This window comes from Bos grunniens, chromosome X (assembly GCF_055505025.1).
Source record: "Bos grunniens cultivar Pamir isolate PY7600 chromosome X, Bosgru_T2T1.0, whole genome shotgun sequence".
Classification (NCBI taxonomy): Eukaryota; Metazoa; Chordata; class Mammalia; order Artiodactyla; family Bovidae; genus Bos; species Bos grunniens.
In genome coordinates, this window is record NC_141194.1 from 77,824,218 (window position 1) to 77,850,289 (window position 26,072).

Genomic DNA, 26,072 nt, shown 5'->3' on the forward strand with positions numbered 1-26,072 from the left:
TCTTCAAATCCTTACCAACACTTGTTATTTGATATAATTTTGAAAATAACATTTCTGACTGGTGTGATGTGATGTCTCATTGTGGTTGTGATTTGCATTTCCCTCATGAATAGTGAAGTTGAACATCTTTTCATGTGTATATCGCCCATCTGTATATTTTCTCTGGAAAAAAAATATCTATTTAGGTCCTCTGGCCATTTTTAATCCAGCGTTTTGTTTTTTGAGGTTTAGTTTTATGAGTTCTTTGTATATTTTGGATATTAAACACTTATCAGATATATGATTTCCATTTTTCCATTCAATAAGTTGCTATTTCATTCTTTATATATATACACATATATATATACATATATATGTGTATATATATATATATATATATTTTTTTTTTTTTTTTTTTGCTGCACAAAAGCTTTTTAATAGTCCCACCCATTTGTCTTTGCTTTTGTTGCCTTTACTTTTGGAGTCAAATCCAGAATATCATCACCAAGACAAATGTCCAAGTGTTACTGTCCATGCTTCCTCCTAGGAGTTTGATAGTTTCAGGTATCACAGTTCACTTTAGTCGTTCAGTTGTGTTTGACTCCTTGTGATCCCATGGACTGCTGCACTCCAGGCTTCCCTATCCATCACTGACTCCTGGAGCTTGCTCAAACTCATGTCCATCAAGTTGATGATGCCATCTAACCATCTCATCCTCTGTCATCCCCTTCTCCTCTCAGGTATCACATTCATGTCTTTAACCCATCTTGAGTTAATTTTTGTGTAAGCTGTAAGATACTAGTCTAATTTTATTCTTTTGAATGTGGCTGTCCAGTTTTTTCAGCAGTATTTATAGAAGAGACTGTTCTTTCCTCATTGTGTGTTCATGCCTCCTTTGTCATAAATTAACTGACCACATATGCATGGGATAATTTCTATACTTTTGATTCTGTTCCATTCATCTATGTATCTGCTTTTATGCCAATATCAATTTATTATTATTATTATTGTAGCTTTGCAATATAGTTTGAAATCAGGGTGCATGATACCTCCAACTTTGTTCTTCCTTTTCAAGATTGCTTCAGCTATTCAGGGTCTTTTGTGTTTCCATAGAAATTTTAGGATATTTTGGTTCTATTTCTATTTTTAAAAAGTCATTGATTTTGATAGGGAATATATTGAATCTGTAGATTGCCTTGAGTAATATGGATATTTTAACACTGTGAATTCTTCCAGTCCATGTGCACGTAATTTATTTGTGTCTTCTTCAGTTTCTTTTATCAGTGTATTAGTTTTCAGTGTACAGATCTTGGTTGAATTTACTTCCAGCTATATTATTTTTTTTAATGCATTTGTAAATGAAATTGTTTTCTTACTTTCTCTTTTTCATAGTTATTTGTTACTGTGTAGAAATGAAAAAATCAATTTTTATATATTGATTTTGTGTCCTGAAACTTTACTGATTCTTTTATTAATTCCTGAAGTTTTTCTGTAGAGTCTTAAGAATTTTCTGTATATAAAATCATGTTATCTGCAGACATTGGTAGTTTCACTTTATCCTTTCTAACTTTGATGTCTTTTATGTCTTTTTCTTGACTATTTCCTCTGGCTGACTTCTACTACTATGTTGAGTTAAACTGTCTTGGTTCTAATTTTAGAGGAAAACCTCTGAACTTTTCAATATTGGGTGTGATGTTAGTTGTGGGCTTGACTTATACGACCTTTATTATGTTGAAGTATGTTCCCTCTATATGTATTTTGTTAAGAGTTTTTAATCATAAAAGGGTGTTGAATTTTGTCAAATGCTTTTTCTGCATCTATTGAGATGATCATATGATTTTTATTCTTCAATTCGTTAATGTGGTTTATCACAAGGATTGATTTGTGAATACTGAAACACCTTTGCAACTCTGTGATCAAACCCACTTAATTGTATTGTATGAGCCTTTTAATGTATTCTTGAATTTAATTTGTTAGTATCTTGTTGAGGATTTTTCATTTATGCTTCTCATTGATAATGACTTGTAACTTTGTGTGTGTGTGTGTGTGTGTGTGTGTATGTGTGGTGTCCTTGTCTGGCTTTGGTATCAGGGTAATGTTGACCTAGTAAAATGAGTATGGATGCATTTACTCTTCTTTAGTTTTTTAAAATAATATGAGAAGGATAGGTATTAAATTTCTGAACATTTGGTAGAATTCACTAGCGAAGCTGTATGGTCTTGGACTTTTGTTTGTTGAAAGATTTTTGATTACTGATTCAACCTCTTTACTAATAATCACTCTATTCAGATTTTCTGTTTTGTCCTGATTCAGTCTTAGATGACTATATGTTTCTAGGGATTTGTTAATTTCTTTAGCTGGTTCAATTTTTTGGCATACAATTGCTCAAAGCAGTACTTTATGTTAATTCACATTTCTCTGTGGCCAATTAAAATTCTTTTTAATTTCTGATTTTATTTCTGTTCTCACTCTCTTTATTAAATAGTGAGTCTAGCTAATTTTTTCAAATTTTCTTTTTGCTGTTCCACTGCCCTGTCTTCCAGATCAATGATTATTTCTTCTGCTTCACCTAGCCTTCTGTACAACTACTCTCGTGTATTTTTTTTCAGTATATTTATTGTACTCTTTAGTTCTGTTACTTCTGTTTTGTGCTTTCTTTTATTTTCTGTCTCCTTGTTGAAGTTTTCACTGTGTTCATGCATTCTTCTCCTGAGTTTGTTGAGCACCTTTACGATCATTACTTTGAACTCTTTACCATGTAATTTATGGCTGTTTCTTTAGGATTTTTTTCCTGATGTTTTATCTTTTCCTTTTATTGTTGTATATTTCTGTTCCCTCAATTTGCTAGAATCTCTGTTTCTGTATATTAGGTGAAACAGCTACATCTCCCAATCTTGAAGGAGTGAACTTGTATAGTATATGAACCTATGAACCTTGATGTTCAACCTTGCTCTTGCTCTTGGTTGTCTTCTGAAATCTTGTGATTGTCTAAGCAGCTTGTTTTATTCTTGATGGGTCTTGGTTAATGAGTGTGTGCCAATACTTGTCAGTGTTGCAAAGGGAGGAATCTCAGTCAGAACCTAGATTCAGGTTGAGTGGAAGTTAGAGTCTCAGGCTGCAACTTTTAAACTATGCAAATATGTAAATTCCTGTGAGTCCCAGTTGAAAATCCTGCTTGCCTCCTCACTTGGTTATCTGGAGGTGTCTCCTGAGTGACAGTTTCAAAAATTGAGGTGAATTATTCCAGGTGAATACTTGTGTACTCCTTTCTGGGAGCTACCAAGCTGTAGTGAGGCCAAGAAAAAAATGAAAAAATGGCATTTCTTAGCCTGTTTTCTGAAAGCTCCACTCTAGCCTCTAGAAATGTGGCAAACCTAAAGCCTGCCACTTAGGTTAGTAAATAGATCTTTTCACAGGAAAATTGTGGATGTGTCAGTTTGTTTTGAAGTGTCCTGTAGGTGGCAGCCCACCAAGAACTGTCTCTCCAATTGTTTATGTCTATCTCGGCCACACAAATCCCCTTGGCCAAAAGAGACAGGTGAGCAAGGAGCATCCCCTGTGTGGACTCTGTATGCCTGCTGGCTTTACCAAGACATAGAGAGAGTGCAGGGCTTGGGCATGTCTGCTGGCTTTAGCTTTAGTGAGGCAGCAGAAAAGCACAGAGTCAGGGTGCACCTGCTGGCTTTAGCGAGGCATCCAGAGTGTGCAGGGCTGGAGCTTAATAATCAAGGGTTGGCACCTGTTTTAATAAGCAACTGGGAGAGCACAGGTGCAGGGCATGCCCACAGGCTTAAGTGGGACATTGGAAGAGTGCTGTGACTCAGAATCCCATTTGGTGCTACCATGGAAGAGGAACAGTGCAAAAATGGTACCTGCCAGTGCCATTACTAGCCAGACAGAAGTAGAGTGCAAAAATGGTACCCTCCAGTGTCTCTGCTTCTCAATAAAGTCCCAACAGACCCTTACTCTTTCACCATATGCTTTAAGATTAGCAACTGAATCTCCTTCACATATAGCTTAGGCTCTATTCGAACTGCTGCTTTTGTGCTGAGTTCCGAAGTAAGTCAGACTGTGAGTGAATGCTTTAAGAGTAGAATCTCAGTTTCCAACTTCCCTTTGGTTATTCTGCAGTAAACTTCATTGGATTTTAAAGGTAAACATGTTGAGGGTGCATCTATTCAGTGTAATTCTCAATGTTTAGAGTGCTGATGTTGAGTACAAACTCCTTACTATTCAGGGAAAGCTCCATATTTTTTAGACTACTTCCAATTTACTGATTTAATTATGACTTTTATTTTTTTTTTAAATTCTAAAGGCTACATGCTATTTAGATTCATCAAGCAATGTACATTCATTTAAGACTCTAGCTAAACAAAATATCCTATGAATAAGAAAACAAGCTCGACTTAGGTCATATGCTACATAGATTTTTCTTCCTATTTGACTGCTTGCTTTGTGCCTTATGTATACAAGATTACTGGAAACATGATTAATTTAGATCCATATTGCAAATAATCAAAGTTATATGTTTTGTTGTAGCTATAAAACTCTGAAAGTAAGGGTAGCTTGTTATAAATGTTTACATTTTTTGATACCTGGTGTGTTGCTACCCCTGGGGTCGCAGAGTCGGACACGACTGAGGGACTGAATAGCAAGAGCATACTGTTACATTTAATAATTAATTTATATTTTCTAATGAGTAGCTTTTATATTTTTGCTTTCCAATTTCTAATAGCAACTCCTACTGTATTATTCCTTTAAAAGTCAAGACACATTCAATGTTAGTCAGAAGACAGAGATCTTTTTTAAGTATAAATTCCTTATAGATATCTCACTTAAATCTAGTAGTCCTAAAAACTCAAACCCACAGTAGTAGTTTATGCATTTATAGAGGATTACTCACCCTAAGGGGGAATATGATCACTGATTACTAAGTTATTCTGAGACTCTTCACTGTGATTTCTGTCAATGTTTTATTAGCTCCTTTCATTCTTAAGAGCAAAGCATATTAAGTGAAGACCAGTAGTCTGGTAAAATGAGAGTGTTAAGGTTAAGAATGATGTTTTGTAATGGTCTTTATGGCCTTACTGCTGGATTTCTTTTATACTTATTTGAAATAAGTTGAGGGTTTTGGCTTGTAGGCCTATGTTAATTTGTTTGAAACATAAACTATTTTCCATTACTTTTCATGAACCTGACCACAGAAAGCATTCAGTTATTAAGTGTATCAAAAGAACAGGGTTGAAAGAATACTAGTTAGGCAAAATTTTGGTAAATTAAAATACTTCCTTGGGCCCTACTCATGTTCATTCTCCTTGTCAAATGTATTATTTTAAAGTAAATGGATATAAAAATCTGTCCATCCCTGAAATGTTATGTATCTATCACAAAGTTTGCATGACTCAGGAGTCTTCTTCTTCTGGCCACTTCTCCAACAAAGAAAAAACAGCAAAAATAAACAATCCTCTGGGAACCTTAACATTTTGCAATGAGTCTTAAAGGAAAAAAATAAATTGCAACTTAAGAGTTTTTAACTGTGGCAACGAAAGTTTGTCAAATTGTTTGTCAAATTAATATTCCTTCATCATTCATCACTTAATTATTCTTACACTGATTCTAATTAATAATAACTTTCTACTAAGTGGAACCTTATAAAAATGTAGTTCTCTCTATCTTTCTCATTGGAAAGATTGTGACCGTATTAATTAGTTAAGTATAGTATTAATGTAGCAACAGTCCCTGTCCTTCTTATTTCCTAGTTTTAGTTCTTCTAAACATCAAGCTAAAGTAGTGATAATTAGATGATATGGAAAAGCTTGTCATTTATTCAATTCTTAAGAATTTTCTGTGTTTTATACATTATCTTTCTCTACTTAGGACTGTGTTGTATTAGTTTTATACCTAATATGAAGTTTCTTGAAGTAAAGGTGAAGCCTTTGATGAGCCTTCTTTGTTTGCCCTAACCAACTGTGTACTTTGTTTCTTAGACTTGCCTTGTTGAAATGTTATCCAGTTTTTCTTCTCTTTATTAGAGGGATTCCTTCATAAAGCTAATATCTGAGTCAGTAAATGGTACATACTCTAGGGTTACTGCTTGAATTGTATGCATCAAAAACTCATATGTTGAAGGCACCCAGTGCTTCAGAATGTGCCCATATATGGAAATAGCATCTTTAAAATGGTGATTATGTTAAAATTAAACTCTTAGAGTGTCCCCTTATCCAATCTGAGCGGTATCCTTATAAGAAGATGAAATTTGAACACACAGAAGAAAGACCATGTAAGGACACAGGGAGAAGAGAACCCTCAGGAGAAACCAAATCTACTGACATCTTGATTCTGGACCTCTAGCCTCTAGAACTCTAATAAAAATAATTCTGGTTGTTTAATCTATGCACTCTATGGTATCTTAGTCCATTTGGTCTTCTATAACAGAAATGCCATGGAGTTGGTGACTTACAAACAACAGGAATTTATTTCTTACAATTCTGGAGGCTGGAAGACCAAGATCAATACCATGGCCCTTTTAATATCTGATGAGGACCAAGTTCCTAGTTCACAGAGAACCATATTCTTGCTGTGTCCTCACATGGTATAAGGAGGCTCAGAAATTCTTTGGGATTTCCTTTATAAAGACACTTATCCCATTCATGACCTCATCACCTCCTAAATGACCCATCATGAAATACCATCACATTAGGAATATGTATTTAATATATGAATTTGGGGAGTCACAAACATTCAGTCTATAGTATATATTTTATTTTGGCAGCCTTACCAATATATATATATATATATATATATATATATATATATATATACACACACACACATATATATACATATATATTAGATAGATAGAAAAAAGAAGATAAATACTCAAGCCCATCACATAGTAGTAAAAAAAAAAAAAAAGGTTGACTCTAGATTAGATTGGTAAAAATATTTTGTTAACTTTAAGTTCAGTGGATGTTATTACAGATTGGCACAAAGGCATAGGCAAATATCAAGTTTCAGGCTACCAAAGCCTCAATACTGATTCATAAGTCAATTTGTATAGACTTTAAAATGGTAAGTGTTTTGGGTCAAAAGACAAAAATGTGTCCAGAGCTTCTTATGCAAGCATCAAGGATGTCCTATACTCTGCTTTCACTTGCTTCATAAATAGTTACCTTAAGAATGCAGGATAATTTCATATATTTATACTTGGCAAAGATGGGCATACCTGGTAACCAGCCTCCTTGTATTATTTTTAACACAGTAGTTAAAAAGATGAGAGTTGTTGGTGAAAGTTCATCTAAAGCTCTCATCAAAGCAGACACTATAACACCTGGAATCTTTTAATGCAGTTTAAAAATCATTTATATTCAAGTTATTTGGAATATATAATATACAAAATATTAAACTAATACCTAATGTACATTTGTTATTGAAAATTGACTAAAGGATTTTCACTTTATAAAATAAATATTGACAGTCTCAGCCCTAGTATTGCTATATGCTGTTGCTGTTGTGATGGTACAATACCATGTTAATATCAAAGGCATAATATTAGTTTATTCAAAATGTATCTCTGTCAATGTATTGTTTATCATTTTACAAATTACAGTTCTGTAATGGTGAGGTAATTCATATTTTGGACATAGTGCTAAAATGATGAAGTGGTTCTGTTTTTTGCTCAGCAATGGATCTTTCAAAATTTTGCATTTTCTGGTATTAATCATGTATATTGGCCCAATGTTACTATAAAGAATCTCAGTGTTGTAATGTGGTTATTCATCATTTATTAAGATACTATCCTCATTCCCCTCCAGCATTTTTGTTCATTACAGCATGACAATATCATATTGATTTTAATTGGAATTTCAAATTTGTGAATCCTAAATTATGTCAATGCACCAACCATGAAATATCTCACTGCCATATTAATGCATATATATAGAATGTAAAGATGTAAAGAACAGACTTTTGGACTCTGTGGGAGAAGGTGAGGGTGGGAAGATTTGAGAGAATATCATTGAAATATGTATATTACCATATGTGAAATAGATCGCCAATCTATGTTGGATGCATGAGACAGGGTGCTCAGGGTTGGTGCACTGGGAGGACCCTGAGGGATGAGATGGGGAGGCAGCAGAGAGGGGGGTTCAGGATGGGTAACACATGAACACCCATAAATCAGAAACTGAACAGTTAGCTACTTATATCTTCCCCATTTGATTGGAAAAACTTTGTCTTTATAATCATGGCCAGGTATCCCTCAGCCTTTATATATGCTGATGGAGAATCTGGTATTTCCTTCTCTGGAACTTACCTAGTTGGAGGTTAGCCAAGACTCCCACTTTTGAATTAAAAATTGACTCTGCACTCAGGAGAGCTTGAATGAGTCCTGCAAAAGTGATTGAATCCCATATCTGGGGGAAGAATAGAGGTATAAGTAGAATAGTTGAAAAACAAAACAAAAACAAATGAACAAAAACTTCTCAGAGATTTAGCAGTTGCAGTTTGCTTAAATAAATTTAGAATTTTCAGGGAGAACGCCAATTTGCCTTGAAAACATTTCCCTAAAATGTATGTAACTCTAAAACCTGATTTTTACAAATGTAATACTAGAAAGCAGAAGTATAAAATAAATAAATACTTTATAAATAAAAAAAATTCATTTCCTTTGACCCAGAAATCCCACTCTAAGAAGTTGTTTGAGTCTAAGAAAATATTCAAATGAATGATCTTATTATAATAGTGACAAATTTAAAAGAAAACCCAATTTTTAATAAATTATATTACATTAATTCAGTAGACTACTATATAGCCATTATACTTTTTAAATATAATATCTGAAGCAAAATGGCAGAGGTGTTTGATGGAACTCAAAGAAGTGAAAAAGTTACAATGTTTAATGTTAGGGATGTGAGCACCTTGATTTATTTTTAATTTTTTTTTTTAGACCAATAGGTGCAAGATTTCCAGACTTAACTTTCTCCACACAACAGGGTATATGTTTTGGGCAGCAGATGGGACAGAGTCAGCCAAGTAGAGATCCTAATGTCACAATTCCAGTATGAGCATAGGAGCAGAAGCACGGATCTCTCAAGTAATGAAACACATCAAGTGAATCAATAGGACTGCCTACACAACCACCTTGTTTTCTAAAGCCAAATTGTCTGCTACTGCTACTGTAATTTAATCCCTGACCAGTCTGTTTAAAGTATTCCTCTTAAAAGGACACCCTGGAAATAATTTTTGTTTGTTTCTTATATGCTTTTAAGCAATGATTCTGTCCCATAATATGCTAATTGCCTGATGTAATAGCTATGCCACTATAATTTATCATGATAATATAATAGTCTGCATTTATGCATACTTTACTTCACTCTATAGCGTGGATGATCAAAGTAAAGCACAATTTCAAGTTGAGAGCCATGGTTTTATGTTTTATCCAGTTTATTTTGCATAAAATCCTGCTGTGTATAAAGAGATTAGCTTTTTGAGGGCTGTATATCAGAACAAAATAACTGATCATTTTGTATCTTACCATATATTTTTGCATGTCATCATGCTCTTATAAATGTGTTCTTTTGGAGTGAATAGCAACTGCTCGTCAGTAAGATATAGTGCACGTATGTTAGAGGGTTGCAGGAGGAGGCTGCTGCTGCTGCTGCTGCTGCTGCTGCTAAGTCGCTTCAGTCCTGTCCAACTCTGTGCGACCCCATAGATGGCAGCCCACCAGGCTCCCCCGTCCCTGGGCAAGAACACTGGAGTGGGTTGCCATTTCCTTCTCCAATGCATGAAAGTGAAAAGTGAATATGAAGTCGCTCAGTCGTGTCCAACTCTTAGTGACACCATGGACTGCAGCCTACCAGGCCCCTCCATCCATGGGATTTTCCAGGCAAGAGTACTGGAGTGGGGTGCCATTGCCTTCTCTGGGAGGAGGCAGTAGTGTTCAGTTAATGGCCTTTAACATATACATGCTTTCTAAAGTTATTCATTATGTTTCCAGACTTGTTTTGACTACCTGTAGACAAATGAGCCTATCTTTTTAGTGAGAGTTGTTTAGTCTTCCCAGAGTCAGCTTAAATCCAAGACTATTGAGAGTTTTGAAACCATGATAAAAATGAGTCACTTTTATTTAGTAATAATTTTCTATGGAGTAATATTAATAATTACAACCTTACAAAGGGAGTTTATAAATCCTTCTCTTAGAAAGTTGTCAACTTGCAATCTGTTTATATGAATGTTTTTCAGGTGGATGTGAATCCTCCTGGGATAAGGATAAGATGCAGTCTCCTCTTGTTGCTCCTGGACCCCAACATGGAATTGTTCATGCATCCTTAGCTGGCCAGCCAGGCCTTGGGGGTACTCCTACCCTCAATCCACTCCAGCAGAACCACCTGATGACCAATAGTATGTATACTGTCCTCCCAGGATTTGGTAAGAAAAATACCACCCAAGACCCATTGGACAACTTGGGATATCAGGGATAATTTATTTCTCTTCAATAAGATTTAACAATTTGAAGTTAGGAGGTATATAGAGAGGGATTCATTTGACAGGGTGAGGTTTTTAGAGAAGAAATAGATTGAATGGCCATGTAGCAGAGTAGAGGTACCTAGGAGGATATGTTAACAGAGTAATTAAGAATTCTGGCTATAGTCACATAAACTTGGGTTTGAATTCTACATATTTTGAATCCTGTATCACTATTTGGATTTGGAGAAGTCAGATAACTTTTTCAAGTTTCAGTTTCCACAACTGTAAAATAGGAATACAAATGTACCCAATCTTTAAGGCTACTGAGAGGGCTAAAAATATTAAAGGGAAAACTGTTAGCAGTGACTTGCATATAGTAAGTACTTATTATTCAGTAGTCAAACTATAGCTGAATTATAGAAATTCACATTTAGAGATGTTTTTAGAAACTTCAAAGACTCAGAAATCTTTCTATAGGAAAGCAGGCCTTATATACATTACTTGGACAAACTCTTACTTTTCCTACAGATAGGAAGTATAACAGAAAAGTTTAATTATTCCTTTCTCTAAGACTTTCAGTCTTTCAATAGAAGGAAGAAAACAGAGGAATTCTGAGAAACTTTAACATAATCTAAATTGTAATGAAATTCATCAGTTATTAATGATATAAAATAAGTTATAATGTCATCCTTTAAGAAGATTATAATCTAAAGAGTTAAATGTCTCACAAAAATGTAATGTTAAGCAAAAGAAAATAAAATCAATGCCCGAAAAGTTGTAAATTTTATGTTACAAGAAGTAAAAAGCAGCTTTAAACAAAGGGGAACCTAGAAGACTTCTGATTTCTTGTTTGACATGTAAAGAGCTTATAAATTGTCATTCTTGTCCACATAACAAGAAAAAAATATGGAACAATCTGAAAATCAACAACTCTTTTAAATTTATCACAGATTGAGTACATAGGGCACAAACTAAATAAATAGGCAGATACAGAGAATCACAGCTTATTGGGAAAAGAAGCCAGAGTTGAAGACTGATAGAAGCATTTAAAGGGTGATTGAGTTATTTCTGAAGATTCAGTGTGGATCTAGCTTGAGAAATAAAATTTCCTAGGAGGCCATTCTTAAAGGGGCCTCTACATTTTCATGAATTTTACTTCCAGAAGCCCCATGAGGTTCTCAGATATTAATTTGAGAAAATTGTCCTTATATTCTGGAAAAGGGAAGGAAAAGTAACCATTTCAAAATATGTCCAGAATATTCTATTCTCCTTAACACAGAGGCCCATCCTCAAAGGAAACTATTTTCCCAGAGCTTAAGCTATTTGGTTTTAGCACAGCATGACCCAGAGGAAGGGATACACTAAACTCCAGTATCCTGTAGCTGTTAATATGAGGGAACAAGGTTATAAAATTCCAGCCCCTTTAGTTCTCATGTGGAGAATTAGAAATAGGGGGGTTCATGATGGGGAACACATGTACACCCATGGCGGATTCATGACAATGTATGGCAAAACCACTACAATATATGGCAAAACCAATACAATATTGTAAAGTTATAAAAATTAAAAATAAATAAATAAATAAAGTGGGCTGCAAAAAAAATATTGTAAAGTAATTAGCCTCCAAATAAAATAAATAAATTTATATTAAAAAAAAAAGAGGAATATTCACCTATAGTCCTGTCTAGCCTTCCTGGCCAACCTAAGAGGAGGGGAGAAGCTGAAAAGTACTTGTGAAAGTCACAACCCAAGGACACTCAGTCTCAATAGGAGACTGAGACTTAATCATAAAATTATAGACTGCTGCATCTCTATACACACTTTACTAATACCACACTGGGGCTCTACATAATACCAGGAGGTAACTATTGAAAGAACAGAAAGCCTCAGACCCTATTTAATACAAAATCTCAAGGAAAAAAACAAAGACAACAGGGAAGATAGGAAAATACCGTTACTAATATGACAGCTACACCAAACATCCTAACTTATTGCCAGAAAACATAAAATTTCCCACTAAATGTTTATGTTTCTTCCGAATACACACAATATATATTTTCTAGCTTCAAACAAGACGTGCAAGACATAAATAAGGGGGGGGGGGGGAAGAATAATATGAGGATATAAAGCAAACAACAGAACCAGAATTAGATATAGTCAATATTTTGAATTATCAGATTAGGAATTTTATATAATTATGATTAATATGGGTTTCCCAGGGAGCACTAGTGGTAAAGAACCCACCTGCCAATGCAGGAGACATGAGACATGGATTCAATCTATGAATTGGGAAGATGCCATGGAAAAGGGTATGGCAACCCACTCCAGTATTTTTACCTGGAGAATCCCATGGGCAGAGGACCCTGGCAGGCTACAGCCCATAGGTTTGCACAGAGTTGTACACGACTGAAGTGACTTAGCACAGTATACTAAGAGAATAGAAAAAGTGGAAAACAAAATTATTCATGGAAATTTTAATCAGAGAAAGGGAAAATCCAACTATTAAAAGGAAATACTGAAAATCAAAAGCACTCCAACAAAGTGAAGAATGCCTGTGATGGGCATAGGTAGACTGGCCAGGGTCAAAGCAAGGATTAGGAAACTTGGGGATATGTCAATAGAAATTTTTCTAACTGAAAAAGAAAAACAGAAATAAATACAAAAACAATACAACAGAATAGCCAAGAACTGTGTGGCAATTAGAAAATGTGTAGTACATATGTAATGGAGATACAAGAAGGATAAGACTAGAATGGAACAGAAGAAATATTTGAAATAACAGTGATTGGAGAGGCGGTCCTAAGATGGCAGAGGAATAGGACAAGGAGACCACTTTCCCCCACAAACTCATCAAAAGAATATTTAAACGCTGAGTAATTCCACACAACAACTTCTGAATGCTGGCAAAAGACATCAGGCACCCAAAAAAGCAGCCCATTGTCTTTGAAAGAAGATGCTTTATCAATGGTGCTATATAGATGAAGAAGTCTTCAGGCTACTGTAAAAATAACACTGAAAACCATAAGTAGGAGGCTTAAGTCAAAATCCTGAGAACACCAGAGAACTCCTGACTCCAGGGAACATTAATCGACAGGAGCTCATCAAAAGCCTTCATACCTACACTGAAACCAAGCATGACCCAAGGGCCAACAAGTTCCAGAGCAAGACATACCATGCAAATTCTCCAGCAACACAGGAACACAGCCCTGAGCTTCAATATACAGGCTGCACAAAGTCACTCCAAACTCACTGACATCTCATAACTCATTACTGGATACTTCATTGCACTCCAAAGAGAAGAAATCCAGCTCCACCCAACAGAACACTGACACAAGCTTCCCTAATCAGGAAACCTTGACAAGCCACCCGTACAACCCCACACAGAGTGGGGAAACTCCACAATAAAGAGAACTCCACAAACTGCCAGAATACAGAAAGGTCACCCCAAACACAGCAATATAAACAAGATGAAGAGACAGAGGAATACTCAGCAGGTAAAGGAACAAGATAAATGCCCACCAAACAAAAGAGGAAAAGATAGGGAATCTACCTGATAAAGAATTCCAAATAATGATAGTGAAAATGATCCAAAATCTTGAAAACAAAATGAAATCACAGATAAATATCATGGAGACAAGGACTGAGAAGATGAAAGAAAGATTTAACAAGGACCTAGAAGAAATAAAAAAGAGTCAATATATCATGAATAATGCAATAAATGAAATTAAAAACACTCTGGAGGGAACAAATAGTAGAATAATGGAGGGAGAAGATAGGATTAGTGAGGTAGAAGATAGAATGGTAGAAATAAATGAAACTGAGAAGAAAAAAGAAAAACAAATTAAAAGAAATGAGGACAATCTCAGAGACCTCTGGGACAATGCGAAATGCCCTAGCATTCAAGAAGACAGAAAGACCATGAGAAAATACTTGAGTAGATAATAGTTAAAAACTTCCCTAAAATGGGGAAAGAAATAATCATCCAAGTCCAAGAAACCCAGAGAGTCCAAAACAGGATAAACCCAAGGTGAAACACCCCAAGACACATATTAATCAAATTAACAAAGATCAAAAACACACATACACACACACAAACAAATATTAGAATCAGCAAGGGAAAAACAACAAATAACACACAAGGGGATTCCCATAAGGATAACAGTAGATCTTTCAACAGAAACTCTTCAGGCCAGGAGGGAATGGCAGGACATACTTAAAGTGATGAAAGAAAATAACCTACAGCCCAGATTACTGTACCCAGCAAGGATCTCATTCAAATATGAAGGAGAAATCAAAAGGTTTACAGACAAGCAAAAGCTGAGAGAATTCAGCACCATCAAACCAGGTCTCCAACAAATGCTAAAGGATCTTCCCTAGACAGGAAACACAAAAAGGGTGCATAAACTCGAACCCAAAACAAGAAACTAAATGGCAATGGGATCACACATATCAATAATTACGTTAAATGTAAATGGGTTGAATGCCCCAAGCAAAAGACAAAGACTGGCTGAATGGAATTCAAAAACAAGACACCTATATATGTTGTCTACAAGAGACCCACCTCAAAACAAGGGACACATACAGACTGAAAGTGAAGGGCTGGAAAAAGATATTCTATGCAAATTGAGACCAAAAAAAAGCAGGAGTAGCAACACTCATATCAGATAAAATTGACTTTAAAATAAAGCTTGTGAAAAGAGACAAAGAAGGACACTACATAATGATCAAAGGACCAATCCAAGAAGAAGATATAACAATTATAAATATATATGCACCCAACATAGGAGCACCACAATATGTAAGACAAATACTAACAAGTATGAAAGATGAAATTAACAATAACAAATAAGAGGGATACTTTAATACCCCACTCACACCTATAGATAGATCAACTAAACAGAAAATGAACAAGGAAACACAAACTTTAAATGATACAATAGACCAGTTAGACCTATTTGTTATCTATAGGACATTTCACCCCAAAATAATGAATTTCACCTTTTTCTCAAGCACACAAAGAACCTTCTCCAGGATAGATCAAATCCTGGGCCATAACTCTAGCCTTGGTAAATTCAAAATAATTGAAATCATTCCAAGCATCTTTTCTGACCACAGTGCAGTAAGATTAGATCTCAATTACAGGAGAAAAACTATTAAAATTCCAACATATCGAGGCTGAAAAACACGCTGCTGTGAATAACCAACAAATCACAGAAGAAATCAAGAAAGAAATCAAAATATCCATAGAAACGAATGAAAATGAAAACACAACAACCCAAAACCTGTGGGACACTGTAAAAACAGTGCTAAGGGGAACATTCATAGCAATACAGGCATGCCTCAAGAAACAAGAAAAAAGTTAAATAAATAACCTAACTCTACACCTAAAGCAACTAGAAAAGAAAGAAATAAAGAACCCCAGGGTTACTAGAAAGAAAGAAATCTTAAAAATTAGACAATAAATAAATGCAAAAGAAATAAAAGAGACGATACTAAAAATCAACAGAGCCAAAAGCTGGTTCTTTGAGAAGATAAATAAAACTGACAAACCATTAGCCAGACTCATCAAGAAACAAAGGGAGAAAAATCAAATCAATAAAATTAGAAATGCAAATGGAGAGATCACAACAGACAACACAGAAATACAAAGGATCATAAGAGACTACTATCAGCAACTATATGCCAATAAAATGCAATGCAATCCCTATCAAGCTACCAATGGTATTTTTCACAGAGCTAGAACAAATAACTTCACAATTTGTATGGAAATATAAAAAACCTCGAATAGCCAAAGCAATCTTGCGAAAGAAGAATGGAAATGGAAGAATCAACCTGCCTGACTTCAGACTCTACTACAAAGCCACAGTCATCAAGACAGTATGGTACTGGCACAAAGACAGAAATATAGACCAATGGAGCAAAATAGAAAGCCCAAAGATAAACCCACGCATCTATGGACACCTTATATTTGACAAAGGAGGCAAGAATATACAATGGAGAAGAGACAATCTCTTTAACAAGTGGTGCTGGAAAAACTGGTCAACCACTTGTAAAAGAATGAAACTAGAACGCTTTCTAACACCATACACAAAAATAAACTCAAAATGGATTAAAGATCTAAACATAAGACCAGAAACTATACAACTCCTAGAGGAGAACGTAGGCAAAACACTCTCTGATATAAATCAGAGCAGGATCCTCTATGACCCACCTCCCAGAATATTGGAAATAGAAGCAAAAATTAACAAATGGGACATAATTAAAATTAAAAGCTTCTGCACAACAAAGGAAACTATAAGCAAGGTGAAAAGACAGCCTTCAGAATGGGAGAAAATAATAACAAACAAACCAATGGACAAATAACTTAATCTCAAAAATATACAAGCAACTCCTGCAGCTCAATTGCAGGAAAATAAATGACCCAATCAAAAAATGGGCCAAAGAACTAAACAGACATTTGTCCAAAGAAGACATACAGATGGCTAACAAACACATGAAAAGATGCTCAACATCACTCATTATCAGAGAAAAGCAAATCAAAACCACAATGAGGTACCATTTCACTCCAAAGTGGTTGCTATCCAAAAGTCTGCAAGCAATAATTGCTGGAGAGGGTGTGGAAAAAAGGGAACCCTCTTACACTGTTGGTGGGAATGCAAACTAGTACAGCCACTATGGAGAACAGTGTGGAGACTCCTTAGAATACTAAATAGAACTGCAATATGACCCAGAAATCCCACTGCTGGGCATACACACTGAGGAAACCAGAATTGAAAGAGACACGTGTACCCCAATATTCATCACAGCACTGTTTATAATAGCCAGGCCATGGAAGCAACCTAGATGTCCATCAGCAGAAGAATGGATATGAAAGCTGTGGTACATGTACACAATGGAGTATTACTCAGTCATTAAAAAGAATACATTTGAATCAGTTCTTATGAGGGGGATGAAACTGGAGCCTATTATACAGAGTGTAGTAAGCCAGAAAGAAAAATACCAATACAGTATACTAATACATATATATGGAATTTAGAAAGATGGTAACGATAACACTGTATGTGAGATAGCAAAAGAGACACAGATGTATAGAACAGTCTTTTGGACTCTGTGGGAGAGGGCGAGGGTGCGATGATTTGCGAGAATAGCATTTAAACATGTATAATATCATATGTGAAACAAATCACACATCCAGGTTCAATGCATGGTACAGGATGCTTAGGGCTGGTGCACTGGGATGACCCAGAGGGATAGTATGGGGTGGGAGTTGGGAGGGGGGTTCAGGATGGGGAACACATGTACACCCATGGCAGATTCATGTTGATGTATTACAAATCCAATACAATATTGTAAATTAATTAACTTCTAGTTAAAATAAATAAATTTATATTAGAAAGAAAGAGATAACAATGATTGAAAAGTTTTGTAAATTAATGAGAGATACCAAACTGCAAATCCAGAAAGCTCACAAAGCACTAAGAAGGATAAATATTTTAAAATATACAGGTATGAACATTATATTCAAAATGGAAAATTAAAAATCTTTAAGGAACATGAAGGGAAAAAACTCTTTATGCAGACAGGAATGAACAGAAAAATTACTTATTTTATACCAGGTTGGATTAAACACAAACTGGGATCAAGATTACCAGGAGAAATATTAGCAACCTCAGATATGAAGATGATACCACTCTAATGGTAGAAAGCAAAGAGGAACTAAAGAGCCTCTTAATGAGTGTTAAAAAAAAAAAGGAGTGAAAAAGCTGGCTTAAAACTCAACATTAAGAAAACTAAGATCATGCATCTGGTTCCATCACTCCATGGCAAATTGATAGGGAAAAAATGGAAACAGTGACAGATTTTTTTCCTTGGGATGCAAAATCACTGCAGACTGTGACTGCAGCCATGAAATTAAGATGCTTCTCTTTGGAATAAAAGCTATTACAAACCTAGACAGCATATTAAAAAACAGAGACATCACTTCAGTGACAAAAGTCTGTCTAGTCAAAGCTATGGTTTTTCTAGTAGTCATGTACAGATGTGAGTTAGAACATAAGAAGGCTGAGCACAGAAAATTGATGCTTTCAAACTGTGGTGCTAGAGAGGACACTTGAGAGTTCCTTGGACAGCAAGAAAATCAAACCAGTCAATCCTAAGGGAAATCAACCCTGAATATTCATCAGAAGTACTGATACTGAAGCTGAAGCTCCCAATACTTTGTCCACCTGATGAGAAGAGCTGACTCATTGGAAAAGACCCTGATGCTGTGAAAGACTGAGGGCAAGAAGAGAAGAGGAAGACAGAGAATGAGATGGTTGGATAGCAATGCCAAATCAATGGACATGAGTTTGAGCAAACTCAGGGAGATAGTGAAGGACAGGGAAGCTGGGCATAATGCAGTCCATGGGGTCACAAAAGGGGCAGACAGGACTTAGCAACTGAACACAAAACTTTTTTTTTTTTTTTTTAATTGAAATGTAGTTGCTATACAGTGCTTTGTCAGTTTCTGCTATACAGGGAAGTGAAAAAGCCATATACCCAGATGCCCTCTATTTCAGATTTCCCTCCAATTTAGGTCACCACAGAACACCAAGTATAATTTCCTGTTCTATACAGTATGTTCTCATCAGTTATCTATTTTAGTACATCATCTTCCAACAACATAAGAGATGACCCTACACATGGAAGTCACCAAATGGTCAGTACCAAAATCAGATTGATTATAATTTTTGCAGCCAAAGATGGAGAAGCTCTATACAGTCAGCAAAAAAAAGACCAGGAGCTGACTGTGGCTCAGATCATGAACTCCTTATTGCAAAATTAAATTGAAGAAAGTAAAGAAAACCACTAGGCCATTCAGGTAGGACCTAAATCAAATCCCTAATGATTATTCAGTGGAACTGACAAATAGATTCAAGGGATTATATCTGATAGACAGAATGCCTGAAGAACTATGGTTGGAGGTTCATGATATTGTACAGGAGGTTGTGATCAAGACCATCCTCAAGAAAAAGAAATGCAAAAAGGCAAAGTAGTTGTCTTGAGGACGTCATGCAAATAGCTGAGAAAAGAAGAGAGGCAAAAAGAGAAGGAAAAGAAGAAAGTTATAGCCATCTGAATGCAGAGTTCCAATGAATATCAAAGAGAGATAAGAAAGCCTTCCTTGGTGATCAATGCAAAGAAATAGAGGATAAAATAGAATGGGAAAGACTAGAGATCTCTTCAAGAAAATTAGAGATACCAAGGGAATATTTCATGCAAAGATGGGCACAGTGAAGGACAGAAATGGTATGAACATAACAGACACAGAAGATATTAAGAAGAGATGGCAGAAATACACAGAAGAAATATACAAAAAACATCTTCATGATCCAGATAACCACAATGGTGTGATCACTCACCTATAGCCAGACATCCTGGAGTGGGAAATCAAGTGGACCTTAGGAAGAATCACTAGAATCAAAGCTAGTGGAGGTGATGGAGTTCCACCTGAGCTATTTCAAATCTTAAAAGATCATGCTGTTAAAGTGCTGTACTCAACATGCCAGCAAATTTGGAAAATTAAACATTGGCCACAAGACTGGAAAAGGTCAGTTTTCATTCTACTACCAAAGAAAGGCAATGCCAAAGAATCTTCAAACTACCACACAATTGCACTCAGTTTACATGCTAGCAAAGTAATGCTCAAAATTCTCCAAGCCAGGCTTCAGCAGTTCTTGAACTAAGAACTCCCAGATGTTCAAGCTGGATTTTGAAAAGGCAAAGGAACTAAAGATCAAATTGCCAACATCCACTGAATACTAGAAAAAGCAAGAGAATTCCAGAAAAAAAATCTACTTCTGCTTCATTGACTATGCTAAAGCCTTTGACTGTATGAATCACAAGAAACTGGAAATTTTTATTAAAGAAATGGGAAAAACATACCACCTTTCCTGCCTCCTTAGAAACCTGTATGCAGGTCAAGGAGCAACAGTTTGAATTGGACATGGAACAATGAACTGGTTCCAAATTGGGAAAGGAGTACGTCAAGGTTGTATATTGTCACCGTGTTTATTTAACTTATATGCAGAGTACATCATGCGAAATGCCAGATTGGATGAAGCACAGGGTGAAATCAAGATTGCCAGCAGACGTATCAATAACCTCAGATATGCACATGACACAACCCTTATGGCCAAAGGCAAAGAGGAAGTAAAGAGACTCTTCTTGAAGTTGGAAAAGGAGAGTGAAAAATGGCTTAAAACTGGACATTCAAAAAGGCACATCATGGCATCTTGTTCCTTCACTTCATGGCAAATAGTTGCAGAAACAATGGAAAAAAGTTGACAGACTCTTTTTTTTCCTTGGTTTGCAATATCACTGCAGATGGTGACTGAGCCATGAAATTAAAAGATGCTTGCTCTTTGGAAGAAAAGTATTAAAAAAAATTGATATTACTTTGCTGAGAAATGTCTGTCTAGTCAAAGCTATTGTTTTTCCAGTAGTCATGTATGGATGTGAGAGTTGGACCATAAACAAGGCTGAGCAGAGAAGAATTGATGCTTTTGAACTGTGTTGTTGGAAAAGACTCTTGAAAGTCCCTTGGACTGCAAGGAGATCAAACCAGTCAATCCTAAATCAATCAGTCCTGAGTATTCATTGGAAAGACTAATGCTGAAGCTGAAGCTCCAATACTTTGGCCACCTGATGTGAAGAGCAGATTCATTAGAAAAGACTCTGATCCTGAGAAAGATTGAAGGCAGGAGAATAAGGGGATGGCAGAGGATGAGATGGTTGGATGGCATCACCAACTCAATGGACATGAGTTTGAGCAAGCTCTGGGAGATGGTGATGGGCAGGCAAGCCTGGTGTGCTGCAGTTCATGGGGTCGCAAAGAATCAGACACAACAGTGCCTGAACAACAATATATATGTCAATTTCAATCTTCCAATTCATCCCACCACCCCCACTTCTCTCTTGGCATCCATACATTTGTTCTTTGCATCTCTAATTCTGCTTTGAAAATAAGATCATCTATACCATTTCTCTAGATCCCACATATATGCCTGAATATAAAAGTGATTTTTCTCTTTCTGACTTACTTCACTCTGTCGGACAGTCTCTAGGTCCATTCATGGCTCTGCAAATGACACAGTTTGATTACTTTTAATGCTGAGTAATAGCGTTTGACTGTGTGGATCACAATAAACTGTGGAAAATTCTGAAAGAGATGGGAATACCAGACCACCTGACCTGCCTTTTGAGAAACCTATATACAGGTCAGGAAGCAACAGTTAGAACTCGACACGGAACAACACAGTGGTTCCAAATAGGAAAAGGAATATGTCAAGGCTGTATATTGTCACCCTGCTTGTTTAACTTATATACAGAGTACATCATGAGAAATGCTGGGCTGGAAGAAGCACAGGCTGGAATCAAGATTTCCAGGAGAAATGTCAATAACCTCAGATATGCAGATGACACCACCCTTATGGCAGAAAGTGAAGAGGAACTAAAATGCCTCTTGATGAAAGTGAAAGAGGAGAGTGAAAAAGTTGGCTTAAAGCTCAACATTCAGAAAACTAAGATCATGGCATCTGGTCCCATCACTTCATGATAAATAGATGGGAAAACAGTGAAAACAGTGTCAGACTTTATTTTGGGGGCTCCAAAATCACTGCAGATGGTGACTGCAGCCATGAAATTAAAAGACGCTTACTCCTTGGAAGGAAAGTTATGACCAAATTAGATAGCATATTCAAAAGCAGAGACATTACATTGCCAATAAAGGTGCGCCTAGTCAAGGCTATGGTTTTTCCAGTAGTCATGTAAGGATGGGAGAGTTGGACTGTGAAGAAAGCTGAGCGCCAAAGAATTGATGCTTTTGAACTGTGGTGTTGGAGAAGACTCTTGAGAGTCCCTTGGACTGCAAGGAGATCCAACCAGTCCATTCTGAAGGAGATCAGTCCTGGGTGTTCTTTGGAAGGAATGATGCTAAAGCTGAAACTCCAATACTCTGGCCACCTCATGCGAAGAGTTGACTCCCTGGAAAAGACTCTGATGCTGGGAGGGATTGGGGGCAGGAGGAGAAGGGAACAACAGAGGAAGAGATGGCTGGGTGGCATCCCCGCTTGATGGACATGAGTTTGAGTGAATTCCCTGAGTTGGTAAAGGACAGGGAGGCCTGGCATGCTGCAGTTCATGGGGTCAGAAAGAGTCGGACACGACTGAGCAACTTAACTGAACTGATCAGAACTGAATATTCCACTGCATATAGGTACCATATTTTTTTTATCCATTCCTTTGTTGTAAATTTAGGTTGCTTCAATGTCTTGGCTATATTGCTGTAATGAACATTGGGGCACATGTATCTTTCTGAATTGTCATTTCCTCTGGGTATATGCTCAGGAGTGTTGTTGCTGGGTAGTATGGTAGTTTTATTTTTAGGTTTTAAAGGAACTTCCATATCGTTACTCATAGTGGCTGTCTGAATTTGCATTCACATCAACTGTACAAGATGGCTCCCTTTTCTCCATATCATCTCCAGGACTTATTATTTGTAGATCTTCTGGTGATGGCCATTTTGATGGGTCTGTGGTGATACCTCATTTTATTCTTTTTGTTGTTTTTGGCCATGCTGTGTGGCATGTGGGATCTTAGCTCCCTGATTAGAGATTGAGCCCATGACCCTATAGTTGAAGTAAAGAGTCTTAACCACAGGACCACCTTCATTGTGGTTTTGATTTGTATTTCTTTCTCTAGTAGTTATGTTGAGCATCTTTTCATGTGTTTGTTGGGCATCTGTATGTCTCCTTTGGAAAAATATCTTTCTAGGTCTTCTGCCTAGTTTTTTTTTTCATATTTATTTATTTATTTTAATTTTATTATTATTATTTTATTTATTTATTTTACTTTACAATATTGTATTGATTTTGCCATACATCAACATGCATCCACCACGGGTGTACACGTGTTCCCCATCCTGAACCCCCCTCCCACCTCCCTCTCCATACCATCCCTCTGGGTCATCCCAGTGCACCAGCCCCAAGCTTCCTGTATCCTGCATCGAACCTGGACTGGTGTTTCATTTCTTATATGATATTATACATGTTTTAATGCCATTCTCCCAAATCATCCACCCTCCCTCTCCCACTGCCTAGTTTTTGATTGGGTTGTTTGTTTTCTTAATATTGAGCTGCATAAGCTGATTTTATATTTTGGAGATTAATCCCTTGTGAGTTGCTTCATTCATAAATATTTTCTCCCATTTGATGGTTTCTTTTCACCTTGTTTATGGTTTCCTTTTCTGTGCAAAAGCTTTTAAGTTCAATAAGGTTCCATTTGTTTATTTTTGTTTTTATTTTAATTATTCTAGGAGATGGGTCAAAAAAGATGTTTCTGTGATTTATGTGAAAGTCTGTTCTGCTTATGTTTTCCTCTATGAGTTTTATAGAATGTTGACTTATATTTAGATTTTTAATCTATTTTGAGTTTATTTCTTATGTATAGTGTTAGTGAGTGTTCTAATTTCATGTTTTTACATACAGCTCTCCAGTTTTCCACAATAAACACCACTTATTGAAGAGATTGTCTTTTCTTCATTGTATATTCTTGACTTCTTTGTCATAGATTGGGTGACCATAAGTAGTGTGGGCTAATCTGTGGGCTTTCTATCCTGTTCCACAGATTTATATTTTTATTCTTGTGTCACTGCCAGACTGTCTTTATGGCTGTACTTTGTAGTGAAGCTTGAAGACAGGGAGCCTGATTCCTCTAACTCCTTTTTTCTTTCTCAAGATTACTTTAGCTATTTGGGCTTTTTGTGTTTCCATACAAATTGTATAATTTTGGTTCTAATTTTGCAAAAAAATGCCATTGGTAATTTGAAAGAGATTGCATTGAATATGTAGATTGCTTTGGGTTGTACAGTCATTTTCACAATAATGATTCTTCCAATCCAAGAACATGGTGTATTTCTCCATCTGCTTGCATCATCTGTTATTTCTTTCATCAGTATACTATAGTTTCTGAGTGTAGGTCTTTTGCCTTCTTAGGTAGGTTTACTCCTAGGTATTTTATTCTTTTTGTTGCAGTGGTGAATGGGATTGTTTCCTTAATTTCTCTTTCTTATCATTCATTGTTAGTGCATAGAAATGCAAGATATTTCTGTTTATTGATTTTGTATCCTGAAACCTTTGTAAATTCATTAATTATCTCTAGGAGTTTTCTGGTGGCATCTTTAGGATTGTCTATGTACTGTTATCATTTCATCTGCAAAAAGTGACAGATTTACTTCTTCTTTTCTAATTTGGATTCCTTTTATTTCTTTTTCTTCTGTTATTGGCATGGCTAGGACTTAAAAAACTATGTTGAATAATCATGGTGAGAGTCATTAAACTTGTCTTTTTCCTGATCTTAGAAGAAATGCTTTCAGTTTTTCACCATTGACATTAGTGTTCGCTCTGGGTTGGTCATATATGGCCTTTATTATTGAGGTAGGTTCCCTCTCTGTCCATGCTCTGGAGAATTGTTACCATAAACGGGTGTTGAAATCTGTCAATAGCTTTTTCTGTATCTATTTAAATGATATGGTTTTAATTCTTCAATTTGTCACTAATGATAGGGTGTATGACATCAATTGATTTGCACATATTGAAGAATTTTGTGTCCCTGGGATAAATCCCATTTGATCATAGTTTAGGATCCTTTTAATGTGTTGTTGGATTTGGTTTGCTAATATTTTGTTGAGGATTTTTGCATCTATGTTCATCAGTGACAATGGCTTGTAATTTTCTTTCAGTGTGATATCTTTCTTTAGTCTTTATATCAGGTGATGGTGGCCTCATAGAAATAACTTTGGAGTGTTCCTTCCTTTGACATTTTGGGAAAGAGTTTGGGAATGATGTGTGTAAATTCTTCTCAAAATATATGGTAATATTCACCTCTGAAGCCCTCTTGTCCTGGTTGTGGAATTTTGTTTGTTGAGTCTTTTATACTCATAGTTTTAAATTTATTACTTGTGATTGGTCTGTTCATACTTTCTATTTCTTCCTGGTTCAGTCTTGGAAGGTTGCAATTTCCTAAGATTTGTCCATTTTTCGCATGTTTTCCGTCTTACTGGCATATAGTCACTTGTAGTTGTCTCTTTTTTTAAAAAAATTGCTTATTAATTTTTGGCTATACTGGGCCTTTGTGCACTGCTCAGGCTTTCCCTAGTTGCAGCAAGTGGGAGCTACTCTCAAGTTGTGGTGCTCGGGCTTCTCATTGCAGGCGCTTCTTATGTTGTGGAGCACAGGCTCTAGGACATGTGAGCTTCAGCAGTTGTCTCTCTTGAACTCAGCAGTTGAGGCTTTTGGTTCCTAGAGCTTGGCCTCAGTAGTTGTGGTGCACTGGCTTAGCTGCCCCGATGCACATGGAATCTTCCCAGAGCAGGTATTGAATCTGTGGCCCCTGCATTGGTAGGCAGATTCTTAACCACTGGACTACCAGGGAAGTCCTAGTTGCTTGTAGTAGTCTCTTATGATCATTTGTATATCTGTGATGTCAGTTGTGGGCTTCCGTGGCTCAGACAGTAAAGCGTCTGCCTGCAATGTGGGAGACCCAGGTTTGATTCCTGGGTCAGGAAGATCCCCTGGAGAAGGAAA

The 26,072-nt window shown here is 36.2% G+C and overlaps 1 protein-coding gene across 1 annotated transcript in view; it reads left to right on the top strand.

Annotated features, from left to right (window-relative positions):
• DACH2 (dachshund family transcription factor 2) overlaps window positions 1-26,072 on the top strand; it is an 864,497-nt gene that overhangs the window by 643,467 nt on the left and 194,958 nt on the right. The window contains exon 5 of the mRNA XM_086387136.1: window positions 10,225-10,383. Within this exon, the coding sequence (XP_086243262.1) occupies window positions 10,225-10,383 (159 nt within the window). The remainder of the gene's footprint in view (window positions 1-10,224; window positions 10,384-26,072) is intronic.